Here is a 23,498-nt window from a genome sequence, read left to right as displayed (position 1 = left end):
AAGAAATTAATTTTTTTTTCAATATATTTTAATATATTACACAATTTTTAAGATATACAAGAGTTTTGAATGAGTTTATCTCGAAAAATATTGATAAACCGTGCACAATGTTATAAAATTATTTAAAAAATAAATAAAAATATATCTTTATTCAAAATTTCTCAAATATTTTCTTAAATTATATATGTTATTAATTACTCAAACAAATTTTAACAAATTAAAATATATAAATCTAAAAACAATACTCAATTTTAAAAAAATACATCCAAAACATTACAAAATATTATGACAAATTAATTAAAAAACAAAAATGATACGTTAAACTAAAATACCACATTTTTGTCCATATGGACCTGTATCGAAAACCATAATACGAATTATAATTATATGTTTACTCCACAACTCAATGCTCAATACTCATAATTAAAAACTAATTTGAATTTTGCTTGAGAAGTGAATTTGAATTTTAGTCTACATTGTTTACTAACTATTTTTCCAATAATTCCAACCAAGATAACTTGTAAAAATAAGGAATAAAAGAGTTAAAAATAGACCAAAAGTTTTAAAAAATGTTAGGGCATATATGCATTTGTCAATTCAATGCAATAGAGTAATAAAAACTAAGGTAAAAACAACTTTAAAAAACAGTAAAAATAATTAAAAGATTTAGCCTACATGCAAAATTTCCTTCACTTCCCTTCAGCCATTAAATCCATGTAAATAGGAAATAAGGTGAAGAACATCTTAAGATAAAATATTGCAATTTGAATATCCCTAACAATTTTTCACAACCACCCGCTGCCAATTCGTCATAAAAAAAATATACTTTAATAGGCAAAAGATCGGTGCCTTTAAAAATGGATAAATTATGGCGAAGGGGTGTAGCATCCCTTGCTGGTAAACCAATTGATAAGAAACGTCTTTTCCATCGAGTTGGTTTTCAAAATACTACTCAGTTTATGTACTCTGAGGCACTTAAATACTCGCCATTCTCCTCAAAATACTCTATAAGGCGCTTCAAGAACCCATCTCCACTAACCGTCTCTGTGTCGCAAATAATACAACATTGTCTCCTTGCCCTTGTCACTGCAACGTTCATTCTCCTTCTGTCACTCAAGAATCCAACCTAAGATAGATACATTCAATATTAGATTTTCTTTTTAAATAAAATTGTATGTGCAGAGTCGAGCTTTGACGATTGAGTACCTCCTTCTTTGAGTTTGATCGGACCATTGAAATAATTATTGCTTCTTTTTCTCGGCCTTGAAAGCCATCAACTGTGGATATCTCCACATCTTTTAGCTTGTCGTCGTCACTTCTCCTCATTTTTAGCAATACAACCTGGAAAAAAGATGGTGATGGATGATGAACAAGCTGACTCCATATAAAGATAAAACAATTATGCCTATGTTGTCTGGTAGATTGGAATTAGAATTTGAACTGAAGTCCAATTCCAAATTCTTTTGCTTGGTTGATGAATTGAAATTGTAATTACAATAGAATTGAATGTATAAGATTCTTTAAATTTTAATTCCATTATTTCTCCAAACATGATGATAATTGAATTGTAATTCAACTTTCAATTCTTATAATAGTGGAATTATAATTCTAGTTCCAATTATATCTTTCAGTGAGCATAATAGGAACAAGTTTTGAAATTGAATTACAATCAAATTCTTGTGTTTGGAGAAATCGGGAAATTCAATTTCAAAATAGGAAGGATGAAATTGAAACTTAAAAAAACATAAACACTCAATTCCATTGAAATTATGATTCTAATTTCAAATCCTTATTTTTTATATTTTATTATTTTGTGATAAGGGTTTATTCTCTAGAGGAAGTCACCGTCGTGCCCCAACTTAAATCATGGCGTTCTTAGAGCTCGTTTGATTTTGGGTTTTTAGGATTTTTATGGGTTGTCCAAAAAACCTTGTTTGATATAGGTTATTGGAGATTTGTTTAAGAAAAAATACTAGAACATCCTTTAGTATTTACAATTTACAATTTAATAAAAGTTTACAGGGTATTTTGATATTTTAATTGATGAATTAAGTGATTTAATGGTTAGTTAGAGTGATACTGATGTGATGTGATAGAGAGAGACCTTTCAAAAAATCTAAAAAACTTTAAAAACCAACAAAACCCAAGATCAAACGAGCTCTTAGTAGATATCGAATACTGGTGGATTCCAAATCTTTATTTCAATCATCAACAACCAATAGATTTGAAATTGGAGACCCAATTCTACTTCTACCATAACCAAACATGTCCCCTAAAATAAATGCAAGAGAATGGGGTATACCTGTGCTGCATAGGGTGTAATGATTCCAATATCAGAGGCCCGTACACCACTTTGGACAAGTCTCTTTGCATGGGTCACTGCAGCATCAGCTTCACCCTCGTTAAAGGTGCTGTCTTCCTCATTTTTCTTTTCTTCCATCTCACATCTGAAATTGGATCAATTCAATCTAGTGTTCTGAATGAACAACATCAATGGAAAAAAATTGACAATCAATTTCATACCCAGCTGTATCTACGAGAACTAGAGTTGATTCTGTAGAAGATGACTTTTTTACCCCCTCTAGATCATAAAGCATGTGAGATGCAACACTTGGATGAGCTTCAATCTATTCCAAACAAAAGAGAAATTTAAACAATAATAAAAACTTGTAGATAATCCATTCATATCATCATGAATGATTGAGGAAGACGTTTGTTAAAATCAATATCCATATCTAGATACATCTAAAAAGAATGTTGGCAATATAATAGTTGGTGAGGGATCCAAAAAATCATCAAGGAGAGATCAACGAGATATCCAAATTGATGATAATGAGAGTTGGATCGAGAGGATTTTGAAGGTGTCGCAATTTTTGGTGTATCCCAATCAACTGCACATTTATTTTTAATTTTGTGAAAAAAAACTACACATTTCCAGAAATTCATTTGTGGTTTCTCATCCGGATCCAAATATTCCAAATAAGATACACCAAGTTTTCAAACAGGATCCCATCCAGATCCACACTCGGATAGAAATTAGGTTGAAAGAGTGTCTCCAAATAAGCCTAAAACCAATATTAGTCTTCGGTGGATTTGTGTACCTTATTGTCGTAAAGTTCTTTGGATGACCAATTCATTATGAGCTCATGCATTCGATATTGAACAGTAAGCATAGACACGACTTCATCCCCATACAGATCTGCAAGACGTTCAAAGAGGGTTCTTCCTAACCCCTTCTTCTCAGCTTCTACACTCTGAATGGTTGGAGGAAGCTGCAGGTGGTCTCCGGCAAGTACACATCTTGAACCCTACAAAAGAAACAAAAACAATATATTAACAGATCACCATATACAGCTATTCTTGGTGTGAAAAAAAGAGAAGTAAAAAGGTACTGTTTATGTTTTTTCTTGCATATACCTTTAGTAAGGCTATCCAGCATGCTATTTCAAGTGCCTGAGCAGCTTCGTCAATAATCACCAAGTCAAAAGAAATACCATCCAGCTTCTTGGATGATGCACCTGTCAATGTTGTCAACACTACATCTGAAGTTTTTATTACATCTTCCACAGCTAGCTGTTGTCTTTTACGCTCCTCTCTCGATAGTGTCTTGAGCTCTTTCCTTATGTCCCGCTTTGTGTTTTTGTCTTTCGTCTTTAGAAGTTTACCGTTCAATGCCTTGATTAAAACCAGAGGAAAGAGACATTAAAAACATTGCGACAAAGGAATTTAATTACCAAGAGCTTCATTGATCTTCTTAGATTATTTGGGGGAAAAAACATGTTTGATGTTTGATTTCAAAAAATAGAAAATAAAAAAATATATATTATTTCAGTTCATTTACCATTTTACTATGAATAATTAAAAAATAAAAAAGAGGATAATTTAGTTGATGGTATTAATGATGTGATCGAAAAAGTGATGTTTGATGGGATGGAGGGGTTATATGGATATATATAATCCCAAATAATTCACAACAAACAAGCTCATATAAATTTGTCCCGAAGAGCAACTATATAAGTGTCTATAACCAAATGATGTCAAATAATATTACTTGATCTTTTACTTTAATCATTGGCAAGCCTGACTTCTTTCAATATATGAAGTTAACAAATCGATATTGATTCTATTCTGTAATGCAAATAGGATCATCCTCACACTGAATCTAAAGGTAAAAAATGATGAGATGCTGACACAATAATTTGAAATGTTTCTTTGTTTTTCAGTATATATGAAAAGCATCATATTTGTACTATTAGTTCAAACCCTTGCAATATCATAAAATTCATCCACAGAAAAGCATGTAAAGCAATGAATGTATTAGGCATAGAAATTCTACATTCTAGTACATAAAAGTCACACATTAATAGAACCATGGCACTGTATAATGTATAACTCTACAAAAGTTAACATCGTTCACTTGTGATATACCTTCATTTCCTTGCGGATGTCATTTGCAAGGGAGCTATTGTCTCCACGCATGACCTACAAGGAGATAATTGAAAGATTAAAATTGGGGACAAGAAAAAGACACAAGTAACATAAGCGATAAAATCAGTGACGATTAGAAGCCTATACCCCTCATCATGTGGTGGACAATTTGGAAAGAAAGCTTTTCCCAAAAAAAAAAATTTGGAAAGAAAGCAATAGGAGAACATTCCAAGAGAAAAGTTATGGAGTTGAAAGAATCAAAGGTTGTATGCTACATGTGTTTGCTTCTATTCGAAAGAGGGGATTTAATACGGGTTGATAATTTTTTATCTTATTGGCATTTAGCCTTCTTTTTTCTCCTTTTGTTCTTTTGTTTTTGTTTCTCTTCTCCCTTGCATCTGTAATTCATTAAACGCATCTTGCGTTTTAATGAAAAGTTGACCTTTCTCAAAAAAGAAATTTTCATTTTTTAGTATTGGAATTAGATCAAATTTAAATCATATGTTTCAAGAAACAAAATCATATTACAGGACTAAAACTTAATGTGAGAAATCATTAAGTTGCTTTTCTGTGTAACCAACAACATAAGTAATATAGGAAATGTATTTTGCACTTCATAACACATTTCAAGAAACAAAATCATATTCCAGGATTAAAACATTATTTTAATAGGCACCAAAAAATCATCAAAGGCACAGATGAGTAAAATAAATAGAAAAACATCAATTAATACCTGTGCATCAAGAGCACTCTCCAGTACTTGGGGAAGTAATCGTGCAGGATGCCCCAACCTCACCAACTTCACCCTAAATGAATTCAGCACAATGAAACCCAGATTATTGACCAATCATTTGACAGAAGAATTCAGGTGAAAGACCAAAGAAAATTACAGTATCTTGTATATTAAGTTAATATGCAAGCTGATGGAATATGAAATGCAGGTATAGACTAGTGGATATCTTCTTTTTTTTAAATGGTCAACTTTTATTAAAAAGAACGCAAGATGTGTTCAAACGTTACAAAAGGGAAGGAAACTAGTGGATATCTTATTAGTTTTGTTACAAAAAACATTTTGAATTTTGTTCAGCTCTAATTTGAGAAATCTCGTATAGTGCTTAAGTTATAAATGAGGAAGCAATATAGTAGGTGAAGATCAACAAACATGCATCATATGATAGTACAAAATGATTCTTTTACAGCAAATCAAGAATCTATAAGTCAAGCAACTGACAGTTTTATTGGAACCTAGGAATATGAACCTACATGGAAATGGTTGAGAATCACCTAAAGTGAAACTAGATTCAGTTACATGTGAGTTCTCTAATTTGAATGAAATAGTTAAGGTAAATGATGCTGACATATGTGAGAGCTTACATGAATTGAAGTATTCTTGGATAGGATGAGCTCTAAAAAACAAATCAAGCTTGTAAACCAAATTATCAATACAAGAATAACATGCGTCCACTTACTAAGAATTTTAACACTTCATGAACAAACAAATTGTGCAAGGGTTTGAATAGTTCATATTATATTATTATAACTCAATTATAAACTAAGCAGAACCAAACAGTAAAATAGGTTCTTTTGTCTGATAATTCATTTCTTGCAAACCAATTTTAAGAGGATGTTATCCAGCTGTCAAAATAAATTATATCTCATTTTTTTAATTATATTTGAAAATAAAAGATCTATTTCCCATATAAAATGGAAAACGTTTGGAGTCTCACCTATTAGGAACAAGTCTCTCAACAATGTTGTCAACTGCAATATTTGAGGCAGCACAAGCAAGGATTTTTGAACCACGTTTTACTTCTTGTAGAATAAGTTCAACCACAGTCGTAGTCTTGCCGGTTCCAGGAGGCCCATGGAGCAAAAATACATTTTTGGATGACAAAGCCTTTGATATGGCATCTTTCTTAATAATAAAGGAAGTTTCTTTAGATTTTAAAACATAGAAACGTATATAAATCACACATGGAGCAATGGTAAATATGACAATGAATCTATGATTCTATTCTAGGAAACCTTACTAAGCAGTCAACTTTTGGTTCTTATATTATCATTCTAAACCACCAGTCAAAGTTATAAAATGATCATCTGATAGTACAATAACATGGTATAAGATTTTTTTTATTTCAAGAAGCTAGCACGACACCCCCCACAGTGCAACATGGTATAAGCATTACAGCATTCAATGTTGAATTGTTGATTATTAGTGCAGAATGAGAAAGTACGTAGAGAAGTGCATGATATTACAATAACACCATATAAGAATTTACAGCATTCGATGTTGAATTGTTAAGTTAATGTAGAATGAGAAAGTAAGTAAAGAAGTGCAGAGCCTAGGGATTTTTCAGGTCATGGATAAAAAGAACAGACATAAGGAGATGCAATCTTAAAAAAGAAAAGGAATCTAATCTAAATAACCTGAGAACGATCCATGTTAGAGTTAAATGGGGTGAAATTGACATCCTTCTTTGCCACTGTTGGAGGCCTTTCTCCAAATAATACAGGAACTAAGTCAGCAGCTGGTCCCCTCATTACACCTTTACTTAGTTGAATCAGAGTATCCTTCATTCTACGGTATGTCACCTGTACAGGAAATGTCCAATTGCACAATATTCTTCATTAAGACTTCCTTCATTCAAGCATATAAAAACTGATGTTTATCTTTTTTAAATAGAATTATTCAAAGTTATTCTTCTGGAATAATCTGTTTACATGTTAATAGTCCGTCGTTTAAGCACAAGTTGTCAATCCTTTTTTACTAAGAAATCCACTTCGTGCAAAAACATCGCATGTGGAAACGATGGTTTGAACAAGCAATGTTTATATTGGGCAACAATTCTAGGACCAAGAAAGCACCAATTTACTTACTGAAACTATACCTCATTAGCTAGTTTCTCAAGGCGTAAAGGGTTGTTTAAGCCATCTTCTGGTATATCATCAAAGGCAACTGTAATAGATGAGTCCTGCTCAACATGATAATCATCACATGATTTTCTAAAAAAGAAAATAAACAAGAAGCATACATGTCATCCGAGATAAGCTGATTACATTATCTACAAACTGCTTTTGCCCAAAACACTTTTTAAGAGTCGAAAATTACCTTTAGACGGTAAACTAGGCCTTGACCAAGAGAAGGAGACCCTAAATCTGCCTTGTTTGGTTTTAGAACAACAACATCATGATTACCGAACTGCAAGGGGAAAAAACATATTCAAACAAATTGAATATGTATGCCAAGAAATGGCAACAACAAAATAGTAATAATAAGAATATTCAAACACAATGATTGAAAAGGAATTAAGCGAAAGAACTATTGAAGCTTGCAACTCAATAACTCACCTTGTGTGCTGGAAGAACATCACCCTTAGTAGACTGAAACTCAAGGAGAGCTTTTCCCATTAAGCCAGTCTACAGCAATAGACAAGCAACAAACAATAAAACTAAAAAGTGATCCAAAATAAAGGATTTTAAGAAGAGGTGAATCACATTCTTTATTACTTGGAAGGATATTTTCCCACAAAATAGAGAAGTTTCAGTAATGTATACCAACCTGAGCATCTATACACTTCAAGTTAAGAAGAGTGGAACCCCTCTTTTGAGCAGTATCCAGTGTTCTTATTGCACCCGAAGTCATGGAAGCTGATATCTCTGCCTCCTAATTTTATCATAAATAGTTAATCACATATGAATAACCACATCACAAGTAACAAACCAAACCAGAAGAGTAAAATCAACATCCATCCCAATGACCCATCTATCGAATCCTTGCAATTGATATTAGAATTCTAAGAGAAAGAAGAGATCTTTGGAAAGTGGGTTTTTATTCTCCAATAAAGAATCAAACTTATTTAAATGTTCCTACCCTTCTTTATTTTCTTGAAAAAGGCGCTCAACCCACATGAACTGTTCAGGATATTTCCTAATCAAACGCAAATTTATTGAAAGGGGTTATGGGTTGTATAGTTTTGTATAAGGTTTCTCTACTATTGTTTGTTCTTTCTTTGTTTTAGTTTGAGCACATAAACTAAAGGGTGCATACACATCAATATCTAGCTAAGAAGAGTACAAGTTCAGTACTGATATAAAATGCGAAAAAGAAATGAATGTAAGGTCAGAAAACCAAGGAATTTGAAAGGAGAATGATTGAGAAACCTTTTCCATGTCGATCAGAGGAGCCATGGTAGAGACGAATTGTTCTAGCGTCATGGCAGAAGGTTTCTTGTTGCCTTTTCCTTTCTCCATTGTTGCCTCTACTGCAGAAGACGAGCTTTTCTCACCAGAGCGTAGAAGAAAAGAAGAAGAAGAGGATTTTTAGATACATATTTAAATATGTTTTGTATAAATGTATAAAAGAGAATTTATTTTTAAATGTTTTTAATTTATATATATGTATTTTGTAAGAAAATTTCAAAATATATAGTCATAAAAATTATTAGAAAAATAGTCTATTCAAATTGCAACTTGACTAGAATTTTGAACATTTTTCTTTTAAATTTTACAATTTAGTAAATTGGTTAAGTTTCAAATTATATTAAAATAGATTTTTTTTTCTTAACAATCTTAAACGTTGTTAATTTATTATCTACATAATATTTATAAATAAATAAAATATCAATGTCACTTATTAAACTATTAAATTTTCGATAATCAAAACTCTGCTTCACTTCACTGTAATTAAATTAGTGACAAGAATTTTTATTTATTTATAAATGTCACGGTAGTTAAATTAGTGATAAGAATTTTTATTTATTTATAAATATCAGATAAATAATAAGTTAATGGTATTTAAAAATATTTAAATAAAATCTCTTATATATATAACTTTAACTTTAAGTAAATTCAAATTATGAGGTTTTAAAGAATATGAACCTTAGATAATAATCAAATTCAAATAACAATTTTATCATCAACATATATTTTAATGTATATGTATCTTAGCTAGACTTAGTTAAGATACACTATAATGTAATGTCAATTTGAAGCACATTTTGATCTAGACAAGAAATCTATACAAATGTGTTATCAAATGAAACAATTAATATTGAAAATGCTATGATTAAGCAATATTTGATGGATATCTCAAGTCAAAGAGTGTTTTCTATGACCAATATACAATTAGTATTCTATATAAAGCATTTGTACCAAAATTATTTGTAAGTTAAACAATATTTTATTTATTCCATTAGGTGAAACTAATTTCATTAACCAATCTTGTTTTACCATTGAAAAAATTATGTACATTTAAATCATGACATAATTTATCATAAATTATCTAAAAAAACAAATTAACTTAAGGAACAATAAGAACCTCAAAGGAGAAATGGAATAAATAAATAAAAAATGTAGCATCACACACAATCAAGATCAAATAACTTTGAGATTCATAACCCTTACAATTTAGGAGATTAAAACACTGGTAGCTAGGATCTTGTAGGATGGTCTTCCCATAAGTCAAAACATTTTTTCTAAACTTATTAGGATAGTTTAAATAACAAGAGTTGTATATAAGAGACAAAAATTACAAGTTTATTCCCTTTAAAATGTTTTAAATTAATTGAGCAAGCTTCCTAACTTCAAAAATAAAGCTGTAACATGTATTTATAGTATTTTTTTATTTTCAAGATTTATGATCATGTGTTATATCAACAATATATGAAATTACATTTTAGTTATACTATAACAAAACTCAAAATAATATTGCTCAATCACTAATCAATATCATCATTTTTCTTATAAATAGTGTTACTTAATAGAAAACTAGTACAACAATCCAATGTCAAAACACGCACTTCAATGTGATGCTTTAGGCGAGAATCAAACATATCACCCATAGACAACAAAACTTAATAAAGATTGTTTTGCTAACGTCGGGATGTCAAGATTCTTTCAAAGCGATACATCAAACATATTCTCAATTAAAAATAAAAAACAAGTCCTACAATGTATAGTAGTTATCCTCAGTGTATATGAGCAGTGAGATTTGAACTTGTTAGTCAATTTACAAAATTCAATGAAATGTATATCATCAAATTGGAAGCTTGTTCAAAGGTTTTATGTTAGCCACGGCATTTTTGCAAGACGTTTTGTATTTCTCATAAGTGACTTGCAGAGCTGATGTCTCAATTGCTTTATGGAATTTCAAGATCATCCTTGCACAATCTCTACAACAACAAAACAACAAATCATGTCACCAATCTGAATGATTATAACTCTTGAAGAAAATATGTGTACCATTTGAAATACCTCAACTGTGTTTCTTTGTAACGTGTATGATTCTCGAGCAACGGGTTCCATGCAGGAACAATTTGCATGGTGCGTCGTGCAACATAGATTGCCGATGCACATATTAATGAGGGCTTGAACTTTAAAGCTTCATACTCGACCAAACACAACTCACATAGGTAAAAGGAGAGATGTTCAAGCTGGTAGCGAATTCCAAAACATTATGTTACAAAAGCTTATTACATAATGCAAAAATACATATATAAGCAAATCTTTGGAAGATAAAGAATAATGGTAATTAACTTATTTTGAGCATTTTGAGAGATATGATTCCTTTTGGAAACTAATATTTTGTCGCAACTAGTGTCATTATCACAACCTTTTTGGTAAAAATATCAAAGTCAAAATTGAAAGTGATTTTTTTTTCATTTGGTATAACAAATATAGGATGCATGTAATTTTCTCGATGATAATTCAAATTACTTTCTACATCATTCAATTTTTTTGAAAACATAACAAATATAGGATGCATGTAACTTCTAATGTGTTACAATAATTGAAACAAATATGTAATCAATCCTCAAGGATTTTATTGCTTACCTTACTATCAGACTGTGCTGCCTTCAGAAATCTAAGCATGAACACATATGCAGTAGGAATATTTAGGCGAAACATCAATTTATTCAAGATAAGCTTTTCCTGCAAATAATTTAGTTTCATAAAAAAAAAAATCATGTTAGAAATGCCAAATCTTAAAATAGAAAACCCTAGGATCCATTTTAAAATACATTTTATTTCTGTTTTTGTATCTAGACTACACCCCCTCTGACTAAGACTACAGAATGTTCTTGTAAATTATGGCCAATACCGGGTATATAAGCAGTGATTTCAAATCCAGAGGTTAATCGTACTCTGGCAACTTTACGTAAGGCAGAGTTTGGTTTTTTGGGGGTGATAGTGGAAAAGTTGACAGATAAGTCACCCTTACTGCCACTCTACAGAACCGTACACTTGGATCTTGTTCACTTTGTTCATTTGGAGCTTGTTTGATGTTGGGTTATTTGAGATTTTTATTAGGAAAAAAATCTTATTTGATGAAAAAGTAGGTTATTTGGGTTTTTAATTGGTTGAATTACTAAAGTGTCCTTTTGTATTTAAAAGTTAAATTTATAAAAAATAAAGTAAGGGTATTTTGGTATTTTTTATGGATGAATTAAGTGATTTAATGATTGAAAGGAAATAAGATATGATAGATGAGTTTTTGATAAAAAATACCTAATATCAAACAAGCTCTTGGGGTTATAAAAAAAAAAGTGAATTGTTTGAGTAAAAAGACTTAATTGAAAAATATATTTTTTTTAAAAGAAATTGAAAGTACTTGATTGATGATTTAAATGATGTGATTGATGAGAGGATGAATGAAATAACCAAAATAACAAGATTTATATATAACCAAATCAAAACCACCTTAATCAGAAATTCATATTCAAAATTTTATTTTGTGAACATTTTTAAAAAGTGTTTACAAATGGGTCTATATGTGAAAATCCAGGGAGTGAGACCTCATTCACTCGATGTGTTGTTAAACAGTAACAAGTACGCGAACAGTTAGATGATTACAGATAAACCATTCAAGCAAAGCAAGAAAAAAAGAGCTTACCATGGCAAGCATTTGGTCACATGTATATGACTCTGCTATGTCAATCAAATCCGAAACCTGTATTGAATTATTTTACAAGGCAAAACAAATCGGAAAGTTCAAGATGATTATTTAACTAGAACATTTTTCCAAAACTTAAAGTAAATGACTTACGCTTGGATGGTAAAAGTCTTCATATTTTGATGCTAGTAGAAGTACAGTTAGACCAACTAACTGCATTTCATTTCTCTTCATTGTGACCAAGGAGAGAAATTTGTCAAAAAGGGAGACTGTTAGATATAGTGTTTCTTGCATCAGACCAAATTTCAAGTGAACCTGCAATTGGTGAGATGTTTCTTTTAAAAAGGAAACACATATAAGTATTAGGAAACAAAAAAAGTAGGTTATAAGGCATCGTTAGGCACTTCAATTAGCCAATTGATTAATATGCCTCTCATTTGAGGGGTGATTTCAACTTGCATTTCCATGTAATTGACCAAAGACTGGCTTTGTGCCTGCAGTTAACAAGGCAACATTTTAGGTGAAAGAAAATGAGGCATCTAGCAGGGAAACATGCAGATGTATAAGAAGCAAGCTCAAAGAGTAATTATTGTAACTAAACAACAATAACTGCAACGGATTCTTCCAATTGCTTCTGCTCTCTATGGTACTCATACAAATAAAGGGCGTGAAGAGGTTTTCTGAAGGTCTATTAGCTAAAGGAGTGACTTGATAGTCATATTTTGTACAGCTATTACATACATATTTATTATCTTTAATTACTTTTAAGTGACCTTGACAGTTTCTTTAGTTGGCCATTATATCCTCCATTATCTAGATTTTGAGGGTAGGTTTTTGAAAGGGTGAAACAATTTCAATAATCGACATTATTGCAAAGATCATGAAATTGTGGTTAAAACAATCAAACAATATCCCTTCAGTAAAAGTTAATGACAATAGTTGTCATATGTTATGAATTGAAGCCAAAAAAACTTAAGCAATACATCATACAACAAAATAAACTCCCAGAAAACTAAATGAGAAAGCAGTTATCTCAAAGTTCAACTAAATTCATTTCATAATAACAATAATTCCTTTCCAGTGGCAGATAGTTAATCCATTCTGAGCTGACAGAAAAAAATCAATATATGTTCTAGAGTTAATGGTTTAAAATTTTATTTATTTTTTTAATTAAGGAAAACTAGCCTGACACCCCATATGAGTGTTCCATAAATAGAGCTTTGTGATCCTCTTAAGCAGAAATGCATCAAGCCATATGAAAATGTGGGGTATTGTATCCAAGTAAGAGTAAGACAAATGTTTGTTAGTTCCTCAGTTGCCAACTGAAAGTGGTTTTAAACTCTACCTTGTCAAGAATAATGAAGATTATTATATTTACTTGGTCTCCATATTTCTCATGCATCGTCCCCAAGAAACTTAAACTTACGTCTCACTCTAAATCACAATATCACATAAGCAGATGAGTCAACATTGTGATATGGTATTAAAGTAATACGGGCCGAAAGTAATATTATAATATTATTGTTGTATAGGAAGTTATTAGTTAGTAGTAGTTCTTAACAGTTCTTTATGATTTGGTAGTTAGTTTTCACTTTTCAGTTATGATTAATTAGTATAAATAAGTAGTCTGTAATGGATAGTTTATCCTGAATTGTTATTGAATAAACTTAAATAGTTTTGGTTCTCTTCTCATCTAGGCCTTTAGGCCGGTCTTCTGAGTCTCTCATCCCCCGTCCTTCTTCTATCTTCCTGTCTATGGCTAATGCAAATTCTATCTATTATAATTTGGTATTGGTGGAGGAATAGTAAAGAAGTTTCTGATAGAAAGCACTTGTTGCCTGAATATAATGTTATTGTGTTCAGATTATCATCCCTCGGCTATCAAAATCTCAGTAAATGTCCAATTGACATACTAGTATACCCGAATGCCTCGTGGTGAATATAGTAATGGATCAAAAACCCAATAAACATTAAAAAGAAGACAACATGATTGCAAATGAAACATATCTAGGCATATTACCTCCATAGCCCAATAATAGTGGTATATGTCTTCAACATAATCAGCAACTTCAAGGGGATTGTGATCATCATAAATGCTTGGTAAAGTTTGTTGCTTCACATCTCCATAATTGGCCTCTAGCAGCAGCTGGATCAGAAAGAGATTTTCATTTATGAACCAAAGGAAAATATAAAGATTCAGGCTTGCTATTAACGGGTGATTTACCTTTGACTTTATAAGTAGTGATGTAAAAGATTTTCTACGAGAAGATCTTTTGAGCAGACCCATGTTTTCCGGATTGTTAATACAATCAATGCAATCTTGTAGAGTTAATCGGTCTTGTTTGGAACACGACGCACTGTCCTCAGATTTATAGGTAGCCACATCTTCTTTCCTTCTACATTTTATAGCACCAACAATCTTCACAGTTTTCTGACAAGATGTAACCTTGGCACTCACATTTACTTTGCTGGGAATCCTTAGAGAAGTTTTTGCAAGAGGCTGGATGATCAGATTACCAATATTAATGGTCTATCAAGGATGAAAGACAGTGATAATTACTTTCTCCGTCTCAAAATTATCAACAAGACCACATAACAAGAATACAATCCTTAGCCACTTTATAACTGCTAGGCTGCTAGCATACACTAAAGAAATCCATCATTTGAGCAAAAAACTCTGGAATCACAGATATAAGACACTCAACTGAATAGGCAGATTGAGCTTCATGAGTGGTCAGACAAGTGAAGCACAACAATGACTGACAAAATCTGAAGAGAATTTCTTCTACATTCAAAAATAAATACGGACAATTTTGTTTCTGAATAGCAGTGCAATTTATGGACAGGAAGTTGAACGCAACCATAAAAAATCTAAGTGTGAATTTTAATTAGAAACTTGTTAAAGAAAGACAAGAATAATAAATACAAGTAGGCTAAATTGTTTCAAAAGTATTCTGGTGAAAGACAACTGCACTTCTAATGTTGTTTGGAAAGTGAAGTTAGGATAACAAATTCATAAAACATGGAAAACATATTTTGAGCAGTTGTACAACAAAAGAAATGTATATTTGAAAGCAAATTGAACATAGAAACTGTCTTTCACATTCAAGATGACAAAGGAAAAGGTTTCACAAAATAAAGGACATAAATACAAGCAGAGCCAGAGCCACTGTGGAAACAAGGAATAATTTGTACCTTGACAGATCTTCTGGTCAAATCAACAATTTTGGCCCTTGGCTGACTTTTCATACTCCTGGAAACATCCATGGAATATGGTTCAGATACTTGGAAGTGAAGCTCTTTCATTCTATTTAATGATGACCATTTCACCATATCTAGTGGAGGTAGCAGGTGAGAGAAATTACAGTAGTGTATTTAAAAATTAAATAATCATAAATGGACCTAATTGGTATGTCCATCTACAACAATGGTTTCAACCTTCTATCTTGAACAACAAAACACCAAACAGAAACAAATTTGGACAATGAAGTCCTCATAGAAACTCCATATACAAGCGTAAAAGTTGCAAGGAATCATGCATTTAACAGGAATGAGTATAAATGTGAACAAATAAAGAGAATAATGGAAAGAGCTTGTTTATCTTGTTATCCAGTTCTATGGAAGATACTTTACCAGAGAAAGTGCGATATGTTTCGCTCAAATAAACTTAAGCATAACTAGTTTACTAGTTTAACCATAATAAACCTACTCACGTTGTTTTGAAGCCATTGTTTACTTGAGTCCTCCCAGTATGAGCTTTGGAATCACTAACATGTGTTGACATTTTTGTACCAACTCTTGGCTTAACTAATGGTAACAAAAAGCAAAAATGCATCAGTAATCATGTGATCAAGTCCTTTACTGAGAAAACCAAATAACATGTTGCCCTTACCAGAGAAACCAAAAGTTCCTTTACTCTTATCTAAATTGAGGGGGATTCTCTACAAGCAAGGAACAACATTTCAAATGAAAAGAAAATAGTGTTGAAGCATATATCTAGAAACAATGTGAAAGAATATATAAGTTGTGTAAAACATATTAATAGCAAAAACCTTTTTATTATCTGTATACACCTCTCTAGCCTGTTTAAAATCAGGTACAGAAATCCTTCAAAAAGAAATTGTGTGAACGAGGTTACAACCTAATCAATTGAAACACTCAAAAGAATATAATGCACAATGCAGGAAACCTTGTCTGAGTACGAGGGTTCCTTGAACGCATCCTATCAAGAAAAGATCACCAAAAAATTCATTAACCATACATGTGGGTAGAAGTATAATGATAGTAAAGCATATTTACATACTTGACATTGGTTCCAACAGATATTTGAGCTATAGAAACAGGTAAAGGAACCCTTCAATCAGAAATATAGTGTCAGAAAGTTTACAAACTAATCAATTGAAACACTCAAAAAATAATATAATGCAGGAAACCTTGTCTGAGTACGAGGATTCCTTGAACTCGTCCTATCAAGAAAAGATCATCAATTCGTTAACCTTACGTGTAGGTATAAGGATAATGATAGTAAAGAACCTTTACATACTTGATATTGGTTCCAATATATATTTGGGGTTTAGAAACAGGTAAAGAAATCCTTCAAACAAAATGTTGTGTCAGAGCTACAAACTAATTAATTGAAACTCAAAAGAATATGATGCACAGTGCAGGAAACCTTGTCTGAGTATGAGGGTTCCGTGAACGCGTCCTATCAAGAAAAGATCGTCAATTCATTAACCGTAACGCAACCAAGGTTTCCCTTTCCATGAAGTTTAATTTTCCCGAATTGGACAAGTGTGGGTAGAAGTATAATGATAGTAAAGAACCGTTACATACTTGATATTGGTTCCAAAAGATATTTGAGCTCTAGAAACAGGTAAAGAAATCCTTCAAACAGAAACATTGTGTCAGCAAGTTTACAAACTAAACAATTGAAACACTAAAAGAGAATACAATGCAGGAAACCTTGTCTGTGTACAGGGGTTCCTTGAACTCGTCCTATCAAGAAAAGATCATCAATTCATTAACCATACATGTAGGTATAAGTATAATGATAGTAAAGAACCTTTACATACTTGATATTGGCTCCAACAGATATTCGGGGTTTAGAATTAGGTAAAGAAATCCTTCAGACAAAATATTGTGTCAGCAAAGTTACAAACTAATCAATTGAAAGACTCAAAAGAATATAATGTACAACGCAGGAAACCTTGTAAGGGTACGAGGGTTCCTTGAACGTGTCCTATCAAGAAAAGATCGTCAATTCATTAACCGTAAATGTGGGTAGAAGTATAATGATAGTAAGTAATTTTTACATACTTGATATTGGATCCCACAGAAATTTGAGCTCTAGAAACAGGTAAAGAAATCCTTCAAACAGAAACATTGTGTCAGCAAGTTTACAAACTAAACAATTGAAACACTAAAAGAGAATATAATGCAGGAAACCTTGTCTGAGTACAGGGGTTCCTTGAACACGTCCTATCAAGAAAAGATCATCAATTCATTAACCATACATGTAGGTATAAGTATAATGATAGTAAAGAACCTTTACATACTTGATATTGGCTCCAACAGATATTCGGGGTTTAGAATTAGGTAAAGAAATCCTTCAGACAAAATATTGTGTCAGCAAAGTTACAAACTAATCAATTGAAACACTCAAAAGAATATAATGTACAACGCAGGAAACCTTGTCTGGGTACGAGGGTTCCTTGAACGTGTCCTATCAAGAAAAGATCGTCAATTCATTAACCGTAAATGTGGGTAGAAGTATAATGATAGTAAGTAATTTTTACATACTTGATATTGGATCCCACAGAAATTTGAGCTCTAGAAACAGGTAAAGAAATCCTTCAAACAGAATATTGTGTCAGCAAGTTTACAAACTAATCAACTGAAACACTCAAAAAGAATATAATGCACAATGTAGGAAACCTTGTCTGAGTACGAGGGTTCCTTGAACGCATCCTAACAAGAAAAGATCATCAATTCAGTAACCGTACATGTGAGTAGAAGTATAATGATAGTAAAAAACATTTACATACTTGACATTGGTTCCAACAGATATTTGGGGTTTAGAAACAGGTAAAGAAATCCTTCAAACAGAATACTGTGTCAGCAAGGTTACAAATTAATCAATTGAAACACTCAAAAATAATATAAAGCAGGAAACCTTGTCTGAGTACGAGGGTTCCTGGAACTCGTCCTATCAAGAAAAGATCAACAATTCATTAACCATACATGTAGGTATAAGTATAATGATAGTAAAGAACATTTACATACTTGATATTGGTTCCAATAGATATTCGGGGTTTAGAAGCAGGTAAAGAAATCCTTCAAACAGAATACTGTGTCAGCAAGGTTACAAATTAATCAATTGAAACACTCAAATAATATAAAGCAGGAAACCTTGTCTGAGTATGAGGGTTCCTTGAACTCGTCCTATCAAGAAAAGATCATCAATTCGTTAACCTTACGTGTAGGTATGAGGATAATGATAGTAAAGAACCTTTACATACTTGATATTGGTTCCAACAGATATTCGGGGTTTAGAAACAGGTAAAGAAATCCTTCAAACAAAATATTGTGTCAGCAAAGTGACAAACTAATCAATTGAAACACTCAAGAGAATATAATGCACAATGTAGGAAACCTTGTCTGAGTACAAGGGTTCCTTGACCTCGTCCTATCAAGAAAAGATCACCAATTCATTAAACATACATATAGGTATATGTTTAATGACAGTACAGAACCTTTACATACTTGATATTGGTTCCAACAGATAGGGGAAGTTAACGGTTGGGAGACCGGTTATGATAAGTGGCGAAAATAAAATGATAGTTATAAATAAATAGAATAAATAGATTAGTAGCAGTTATATTATTGTTATGAAATGAATTTAGTTGAAAACTCTTGATACAAGGGGAAGGGGTTTTAGGGTTAATGCCCTATGGGGGAAGTTAACGGTTGGGAAGCCTACCGATTATGATAAGTAGTGGGAATAAAATGGTATATATAGATTAAGAAATGTTATATATTTTTTTAGTTGAAAACTCTTGTTATAGTTTCTCTCTTCTTCCTCATTGTATTCTCCCTGACAGTTAAGGTTCTATCTTTCCATTAATTTAATTGCTCTTCAGCTTACTATGAACTCTTATCTTCTCTTCGTTCTCAAATTCTAGTTTTCTTATTCATGTAAATTCAATATTTATACATAATTGTAGTTTAAGGTATATCACATACATTGATTTGTAGGAGCCACACATTTCATTCTTCAAGCCGTTGGTTTTGACATTACTAATATCAGCCAAAGCTTTTCTTTGCGCCTTTCCTTTTATTTCTATCAGCTTACTACTAAAACTGTCTCTGGTACCATTGTTTCTCCCATATTTCCTTTGCCCATCCTAAACATCATTAGGAAGGTGAAAGACGATCATATGTGCTACAATGTTAAAAATACTGTATTATAAAGAATTAAGATTCAAGAACGGGCAGAAATGTGTAACAGACACCTTAGAGTCACCCCTGGTGAGATGATTAGTTTTGTCTTTAACAATTTGTTTTCTACAGAAGAATAAATGAAACAGAATGTCAGATATATGTATTCTTCATCTCTATTTGAGAGCTCAGTGCATTCTTAAAATTACATTACATATAAAAAAAAAAATCAACTTGCTGCTAGTATTATTACTGAAAAGGAACAATCACCTAACCAAACCAAATAGATTGTAATGTCTCTTCTGAGTAACACTAGTTCCAAAAAAAAAATCCTTGTAACTATTGACAATTGTAGACACTCATTCCTCCCACCCCAATTCCCAAGTTGAATTTTAGATCATTTCGACTCTAAGAGCGTTCGAGCTTTTAAGTGGGCTAGTACCTGCTCAGAGGACATATTACTGATGCGTCATTGTTCTTATTCGAGTTATATAATAATTCATTTAGCTTTCCTTTTTATTATTCGAACAGAACCTTGTTCTAGGGTAACATTCTTTGTAACCGGTTTGTTTAAAACCATGTGAAAGATATGTATACCTCCTTAGAATTGAACCATTCAGAGTTTAGGTTTATAGTGCACCACCCCACGTAAGTGTCTTAAAATGTAGGATTCGTGTACTAAAGCCCACATAACCTAAGAAAGCATCTCTTTTTTTTCTCCAAAAATTCCCGTACTTCTCCATTACCCATTAAGGTTTCATTTCCTAATCACTACATGTTCAAAAGGGGGTATATGCTTACAATTAGACTGCTAACCGAGCCTTATGCTAGTACAAAAAGTCCAAACCCTGGTTAACAAATTCAGTGTCTGAAATTTCAAAATCATTCACTAAACACTTCACTTAAAAAACATAAAACCGTAAAATCTCATACCCGCATTGCAGAAGATCCCGCCTTGGTTTTCCACTGGAAAACATAGAACTTGTCAAATGAAATTGATAGATAAACATCTATAGCATATAAAAGATACCAAACAGAACATCATGTCATACATTTGTACTCTGGTTTCAATTCCCTCATCTGCACAGATGAACACTCTAGAGCTTCCATTCTGATCAACACAAGTACCTTCTTTAACTTTCACCCTAGAAATGTTCGACCTTACCTAAACGTAACAAAAATGAACAAGCATTGAAACATTAAACCAACCAAAAACCATCATATCAAGAAATTAGCTTACCTTGGCAACCATCCTTTCATTCATATAATTCTGGCAGTGTTACTGCTACCTAGGAAAAGCAAGAAAGAGAATAGTTTCAAAAACAGTCCAGTCTTCATTTAAAACTCAAAAATCAAGTACCCAAATGAACTAGAAATCGATATGGGATTAGGGAAGACATGGGTAATGAAGAACAAAGTGAATAGAACAAATATGCGTATGGATTTCCATGATTACCTGAAACTGAAAACATCAATAAGTTTTCTTCGATCTTCACTTCTTCAGTCAGGAGAGGGAGTAAGGTTATTATGAGTGGAAAAAAGGTAACCTATATTTTTGCCGGGTTTTTTTCGACTTCAAATTGACAATGTCTTTAAATTTTATTTTATTTTAATTCGTTTATTTTAATATATAGAAAATTAAAAGTTGTACTTATTACCTAAATATTTAAATATTTAGTATATAATTATATTTTAATTTTAAAATAAAATATGTTTTTTAAATAGTCCATATATTATGAAAAATTAAAATAATTTGTACATGATATTTAAAAATAATAAATTAATATCTTTGAAACCATGATATAGATGGTGTATTATTTAATATTATATATGTTTATTTGTTTTCTCATTTAATTAAGTTAATTTTATATGATAAATTTTTAAGACATGTATCTATAATTTTTTTTTAAATTATGTATCTTAATTCTAATATCAAAGTTAAAATTAAATTCATTTATTTTTCTAATATATGTCATCATGAGTCCAAATTTTATAACCAATTTTTGCATAAAAAAATGAGGGGTTGATGTTATCTCACTCAACTATAAAAATAAAAATAAAAATAAAAATAAAAATAGAGTTTACTTTTTTTTAATATTAATAAATAAATTAATATTTTAATTAAATAATATAGTAATAAATTTAATTATATTTTTTAAATATTTAAATATATATATATTTAGAGTAATGATATATACAGCAACTTTTGCAATAGTACATGACTCATTGGTAAAGAAAAAAAAAATTCACTCTCTTATATATTCTTTTTAAGATATATTTTCTCTTTTCTTTCCATTTCCAAATGAGGTAAGCTGTATAAGTGTATAAGGTAAGAGTGATGTATATATCATTACTCATATATTTAAATCAATTGTGTGTAAATTATTTAATTATATAAAATATTTATTAATTTATAATTTTGACATTATATGATAATATATATATATATATATATATATATTTGTAATTATTAAAAATTAATTTTTCAATTTATAATATTGTAATCATTATTTTGAATTATTTTTTTAAAAATAATTCATTAATAAAAATTATTTAAGCACAACAATAAAATTATAGCATAAAAAAAAAGTTATGTACAAATTGATTACATTATAATAATTAATTAATTGATTCCATATTTTAAATTATTTTTAAATAAATAAAATTAAAATAATTAACACCATGATCAAAAACTTATTTTAAATAATTAATTATGATTAATTAATGTGTTAATTAGTTAAATAAAGAAGATTTAAGGTTAAAAATAAAAATAAACTTATTTAGAATAAATGTTGTACTTATTAAATCTTAGAATAATTTTAAAAGATTAAAATAACAAAAATAAATAATTTAGAGTGAAATTTGTATTCAATTCACCTAAAAGAATTATTTATTTAAATTCTAAAAATATAAAATAAAAATAATAATAAATTGATAAAATATTTGACATATTTATTTTAATATGGGCAAATTACCTGGGCGGCCCTCGAACTATCTCGATCGCTCACTTTTGGCCCTCAAACTAATTTTTGAAACAAATCGCCCCTTCAACTTTTATAAAGGTCACCAGTGGCCCTTCCGTCAAATTTTTAGTTAAACCTAACGGTTTAAGTTTAAAATATTATTTTTTTTATATATTATCTTTAATCTTATATTTTATATTTATATATATAATTATTAAATCATTTATATATAATATTATATATATATATATATTATTATTATTAAATTTTATATAATTATTAAATCTTTTATATAATAAATAAATAATATATATATTATTTATTTTTATCTATATATATATAATTTATATATATTATCTTTAACTAATTTATATATAATATTTATATAATATATATTTTAAAAAATAATTTAAGTGTTAAAAGTATTTAAGTAGTTAGAAGGTTTCAATTACTTTTAATCTTTTAAATTATTTTGTAAAATATATATTTTATAAATTATATAAATTTATTTATATATATATATATAATTAATGATTAGGGATAATCCATATAATTTATTTTTAAACTTTGTTTTATATATATTAAAAATAATTTATTAAAAGTAATTGTAACCTTCTAACTACTCAAATACTTTTAACACTTAAATTATTTTTTAAAATATATATTATATATAAATTAGTTAAAGATAATATATATAAATTATATATATATATATAAATAAATAATATATATTATTTATTTATTATATAAAAGATTTAATAATTATATAAAATTTAATA

At 30.3% G+C, this 23,498-nt stretch overlaps 2 protein-coding genes across 2 annotated transcripts; both read right to left on the bottom strand.

Annotated features, from left to right (window-relative positions):
* Positions 1–672: 672 nt before the first annotated feature.
* Positions 673–8,736, bottom strand: LOC124936177 (DNA-binding protein SMUBP-2). Its single transcript, XM_047476648.1, has 15 exons — positions 8,590–8,736; positions 7,988–8,092; positions 7,777–7,845; positions 7,538–7,627; positions 7,317–7,400; positions 6,856–7,020; positions 6,156–6,343; positions 5,162–5,234; positions 4,429–4,482; positions 3,418–3,675; positions 3,102–3,308; positions 2,524–2,627; positions 2,303–2,447; positions 1,207–1,341; positions 673–1,126 (listed from the first exon to the last, which is right to left on the bottom strand). The coding sequence occupies exons 1-15, from the start codon at positions 8,677–8,679 to the stop codon at positions 953–955; spliced, it is 1,941 nt and encodes a 646-aa protein (XP_047332604.1). The 5' UTR covers positions 8,680–8,736; the 3' UTR covers positions 673–952.
* Positions 8,737–10,260: 1,524 nt separating this feature from the next.
* LOC124933557 (cyclin-A2-1-like) lies at positions 10,261–21,318 on the bottom strand. Its single transcript, XM_047473974.1, has 34 exons — positions 21,213–21,318; positions 20,997–21,045; positions 20,809–20,921; positions 20,690–20,722; positions 19,831–19,882; positions 19,562–19,722; positions 18,838–18,888; positions 18,728–18,760; positions 18,602–18,652; positions 18,492–18,524; positions 18,364–18,414; positions 18,254–18,286; positions 18,119–18,169; positions 18,009–18,041; positions 17,875–17,925; positions 17,282–17,314; positions 17,153–17,203; positions 16,992–17,024; positions 16,863–16,913; positions 16,753–16,785; positions 16,623–16,673; positions 16,509–16,541; positions 16,372–16,426; positions 16,212–16,260; positions 16,033–16,126; positions 15,515–15,572; positions 14,544–14,849; positions 14,340–14,465; positions 12,724–12,813; positions 12,473–12,634; positions 12,320–12,376; positions 11,260–11,358; positions 10,681–10,859; positions 10,261–10,598 (listed from the first exon to the last, which is right to left on the bottom strand). Exons 2-34 carry the CDS (start codon positions 21,018–21,020, stop codon positions 10,463–10,465), a joined length of 2,466 nt encoding a protein of 821 aa, XP_047329930.1. The 5' UTR covers positions 21,021–21,045; positions 21,213–21,318; the 3' UTR covers positions 10,261–10,462.
* Positions 21,319–23,498: the final 2,180 nt, after the last annotated feature.

This window comes from Impatiens glandulifera, chromosome 4 (genome assembly GCF_907164915.1).
Source record: "Impatiens glandulifera chromosome 4, dImpGla2.1, whole genome shotgun sequence".
NCBI lineage: Eukaryota > Viridiplantae > Streptophyta > Magnoliopsida > Ericales > Balsaminaceae > Impatiens > Impatiens glandulifera.
The sequence above is the reverse complement of the archived record's forward strand: the minus strand, read 5'-3'. Positions and strand labels throughout refer to the sequence as shown.